At 42.0% G+C, this 4,433-nt stretch overlaps 1 protein-coding gene across 1 annotated transcript; it reads left to right on the forward strand.

The window, feature by feature from the left end:
* Positions 1-560: 560 nt before the first annotated feature.
* On the forward strand, positions 561-4,156 carry LOC123122513 (BURP domain-containing protein 9). Its single transcript, XM_044542711.1, has 4 exons — positions 561-773; positions 947-1,109; positions 2,099-3,022; positions 3,131-4,156. Exons 1-4 carry the CDS (start codon positions 738-740, stop codon positions 3,889-3,891), a joined length of 1,884 nt encoding a protein of 627 aa, XP_044398646.1. The 5' UTR covers positions 561-737; the 3' UTR covers positions 3,892-4,156.
* The last annotated feature ends 277 nt before the right edge of the window (positions 4,157-4,433 follow it).

Below are 4,433 nucleotides of genomic sequence, written 5' to 3' on the forward strand. Positions count from 1 at the left end.
CATCAAACAATGGGCGGTATAGATACAAAATTGAACAAAAAAATGTGTTGAGATTAGGACACCGAAAAACCAGAGTTCTTTTCAAGAACAAAAAATTGTGTTGAGATTAGGACACCGAAAAACAATGGGCGGTATAGACCCAATTGATGATGAAATCAGCATGCAAGATGGACGTGTTGTCACTTCGCCTTGGTCATCACGCATGGGGGCGTCGGTCTTTTGGTTAAAAGGAAGAAGGATAAAACCAGCTCTTCTATGCTTGTACTGCAGCTCATGAATCTTGGATTCAGCTACCGGAAATGTAACACACTCCCTCCGGTCGGAAATTGCAAGGTGTATTTCGTTTGGTTAAGTCAAGATTTTCACCAGCAGTTTGGGACAGTTACTGTCCCCCAATCACGCACATAGCTCTAGTATCCAGTAAAGAAAGAAACACGAGGAACGCATGGTGTACTTCTTAACTACAAGGTGTTATGTGAATGGCTGAGTGGTCAGTGTTCAATGTCATATCATACGTTGGCCTTTGGGTCATCTGTAAAGCTAGGCCAGATTGTTCTGCTCATGGATCTTGAATACTCAACCTGGCAATTGACGAGCATCTACAAGATTACTCTTTCTTGTGGCCGAGCATCTACAAGGCTTAAGCATTAAGTTATGCAACTAGTTCACGCATCTGGACTATAAATAGGACCCCATTCAACCATGTTTTCTCCACCATTACTCACTAGCAACGCAACATGGATCTACTTCTGCCACTCATCTCGCTTTTATTGGTGAGTGCATAAAACATGCTCTAATCAGATTTGTGTGTGTGTGTGTGTGTGTGTGTGTGTGTGTGTGTGTGTGTCTGTGTGTGTCTGTGTGTGTGTGTGTGTGTGTCTGTGTGTGTGTGTGTGTGTGTGTGTGTGTGTTACGATCATTATGTTGCTCGTTGTGATGCACGCAGGTCGCTGGCGGAGGAGGCAGGTGGCTTGGGAGCTTCGTCGACGGGGCCACAACAGCGGTGGCAAACTTGGAGGAGGTACCATCGGCGGCGTACTGGGAGGCAGTGCTTCCTGGAATTCCAATGCCTCCAGCTATCATCAACCTGCTGTTAGCCCAACAAAACGGTCTCTCTCTCTCCCTTCCCCCGCCCCCTTCTCTAGTGACCTCATTTAAATGGTTTTGACAATTATTGGTGGCGCACATTTCCCTCGTTGATACCTACACACTTTTTATAACAACTTTTGGTTTGCAGTCCATCACTAACATTTATATATATATATCCTTTTGTGCTAGTGAATGATACTCCCTTAGTAAAAAAATATAAGACGTTTTTTGACACTAGAGTAAATGTTAACCTAAAGCATATGAACTATTGCATATACAAGAATTATTTTCATGATATATGTACTATGAAGAATAAAGTAACTTCTTTTGACAAGAAACATAGTGCTTGTGCATGCGGAAAAGGACCCTTCTAAACCGTTACATGTCGTATAAAATACAAAAGTCGTATGTATATGGGAGTCATCAATCAAATGGTACGTTTGTTCAAAATTTCCATCTCAATACGCAGCCAAAAAATTACTTTATGTCAAAAGCTCCTACAGCCAAACTTACCTTTGATTGATGGTGGGTGATGATTGAATTAAATACTACTCTCTTACTTTGCAAGAGGAAAGTTTTTTTTGAAACGGACTTTGCAAGAGGAAAGTGGGAGCACCATAAAAGTGCTTCTAAATTTAAATGGTTTCGAAGCGGAGTGTGTAAATTAAACCCATCCAATTGTTCATAAGTATATCTGTATATGTTGACATTTTTTTGAAGGAATTATTATCTAGATGCAATTAAAGGCAATGCTTATTTGATACCGGCGATTCAATGAAAAAAAGCGCTCAGATCCAGCCCTTTGATTGACATGGATATCAACAATTATTTTCGCCAAGTTAACCACATGTACTGCAAACGTTAGTGAATGAGGAACAATGTATGCATTTCGCATAATGTGCATAGGATATATGTTGTGATTGTCTCGTCGATTTTATGCAACTTGTCCTCACCACTATTAACCTACTGATAAGTCTATATACATCATGTTTGTCATATGTGCATGCAGTGCACAACTCTCCAGATGATATTATTATCAATCCAAATAACCTCAAGTCTGGCAAAGGACCACGGAAAATTGGGCCATACTATGAAAAACTCAAGTTGGAACCTGCCCATGAGGATAAACATGTTCATATTTCATTACAAGTTGAAGAAGAAGCAGGCAAAAAATTTGCAACACATAGAACAGACATGAAAGAAAATCTAAAGGAAATATCAGTGTCATATGGGTTAGAAGGCAAAACATACTCAAACAAAGTTCTCCCAAACTTAAAGAAGATCTTTGCAGCATATAAACCAAGGAAACAAGAAAATCTAAAGGAAATATCTATATCATATGGATCAAAAGGTGGAAAGGATGAACCAGAAGTCTCAAGGGCATATGGGTTAGAAGGTGAAAAGGAGTTGAAAGAAATATCTTTGTCTTATGGGGTAGAAGGTGAGGGTGTCCTAAAGGAAATCTCTGTGTCATATGGGATAGAAGGCAGAAAGAGTCTAATGGAAGCACCTGTTTCATATGGGAAAGAACAAGAAGGAAAGCTAAAGGAAATCTCCGTGTCATATGGGTTGGACGAAGGCAAAGGTGAACACAATAAATTCTTCAATCAAGATGCAGAGGATCCACATAAAGCTACAATGTCATATGGTTCTGAACATGAAGAGGATCCACATAAAGCTACAATGTCATATGGATCTGAAAATGAAGAGGATCCACATAAAGCTACAATGTCATATGGATCCGAACATGAAGAGGATCCACATAAAGCTACAATGTCATATGTATTAGAACATGAAGAGGATCCACATAAAGCTACAATGTCATACGGGTCAGAACATGAAGAGGATCCACATAAAGCCACCATGTTATATGAGTCAGGACATGAAATGGATCTAAAGACATTTTTAACAGGACATGCGACACATTTAAAAGGTAAATTTTACTGTTTTTATATTCCCATATATATGTCAATCAATTGTATGACTATATAAAAGTTATAATAAATGTTTTTTTCTTCTAATTTTCATGTTGTGGTAAAAGGAGATGGGAGTCACCATGCTCACTCTCACAAGCACGGGAACAAAAAGCAGGCAGACGTTTTCTTCTTCCACGACATGTTGCGGCCTGGTTCTATGATAATTCCAACCATCCCACTGACAACCTCCTTGCCGGCCCTTCTTCCCCACAAAGTTGCCAAATCCATCCCGTTCTCCACGGAGCGCCTCTCCGACATCATCGCGATATTTGCACCGGCGTCGCTCGCGATGGCTAGAGAGATACGATGGACGCTGGACACATGCGACCACCCGCGGACGCTTCCCGGCCAAAAAGCAGGTTGCGCCACCTCCCTTGAGTCCCTCACCGAGCTAGCATCATCCCTTCACGGGACGCACAACGTCCGTGCGTTCTCGGCCGCCAATCTACCCATTGATGCCGCAGGCACGCCGGCGCTGCGCGGGATGTACAACGTGACGGCCGTGCGGAAGCTCTCTGACTCACAGGAGATCGTCACCTGCCATGATCTGACGTACCCATACACGGTGTACTATTGCCACACCGCCAACCCTACCGCCGCGTACACGGTCACCCTTGAGAGCGTGGATGGTGCAACGGCGCCGGAAGTGATGGAGGCTCTAGCCGTGTGCCACCTTGACACGTCGCGGTGGAGCCCGAAGAACCCGTTCTTTGAGATGCACAACCTCAAGCCGGGGGATGTGGCCGTGTGCCACTTCCTCACTAAGCTCAGCATCATCTGGGTGCGTGGTGGCGAGCAGGGAGACACACATGCAGCAACCCGTTAGAAGATGACGCACGTGCACCTGTGTGGTCTGTATGTGTGAGCCGTGACACGTACATCGGTACATTATATGGGTGAATCTTCGTAAAGTGCATGATGGTGTTATGGAATAAATGGTGTGTGCGGAAGTCGTCGTATGAACTTCATGATATGTGAGTAAAATGTGTGTGGTGTGTTGCAGTTGTTGTAAGAACATCACCCATCTATTGTGTGTTATATTATGTCTAATAGCAAAATGAGTAATCTATGAAATGTCTTTCCGTACAGTATATAAAGATGACCATTCAGATGGTTTAAAAAAAAAGCTCCCTCCATTTCAGAACTATATGATGTTTTGGGTATTTTAATGTGGGCTACATACAGACTGAAATGAGTGAACAAAGACGCCAAAACATATATGTATACATCCAATTCAAAAAAAGTTAGAATATCTTATATTTGTGAATGGAAGGAGTATATTCTAAACAGTTTTGCTACTATATAAAGATAGCAATAAAAATGATCTAATATATCACCTTCTTCAGAACAATTTGTCAATTTGCAACT

The sequence above is a fragment of the Triticum aestivum genome, chromosome 5D (genome assembly GCF_018294505.1).
Source record: "Triticum aestivum cultivar Chinese Spring chromosome 5D, IWGSC CS RefSeq v2.1, whole genome shotgun sequence".
In the NCBI taxonomy this organism is placed as follows: Eukaryota; Viridiplantae; Streptophyta; class Magnoliopsida; order Poales; family Poaceae; genus Triticum; species Triticum aestivum.

Bases quoted from the DNA above. Each gene is read 5' to 3' on its own strand.
- LOC123122513 (XM_044542711.1), top strand. From the start codon at position 738: ATGGATCTACTTCTGCCACTCATCTCGCTTTTATTG. The intron at 774-946 runs GTGAGTGCATAA...TGATGCACGCAG, and splicing joins CACTCATCTCGCTTTTATTG to GTCGCTGGCGGAGGAGGCAG. The intron at 1,110-2,098 runs GTCTCTCTCTCT...ATGTGCATGCAG, and splicing joins GCTGTTAGCCCAACAAAACG to TGCACAACTCTCCAGATGAT.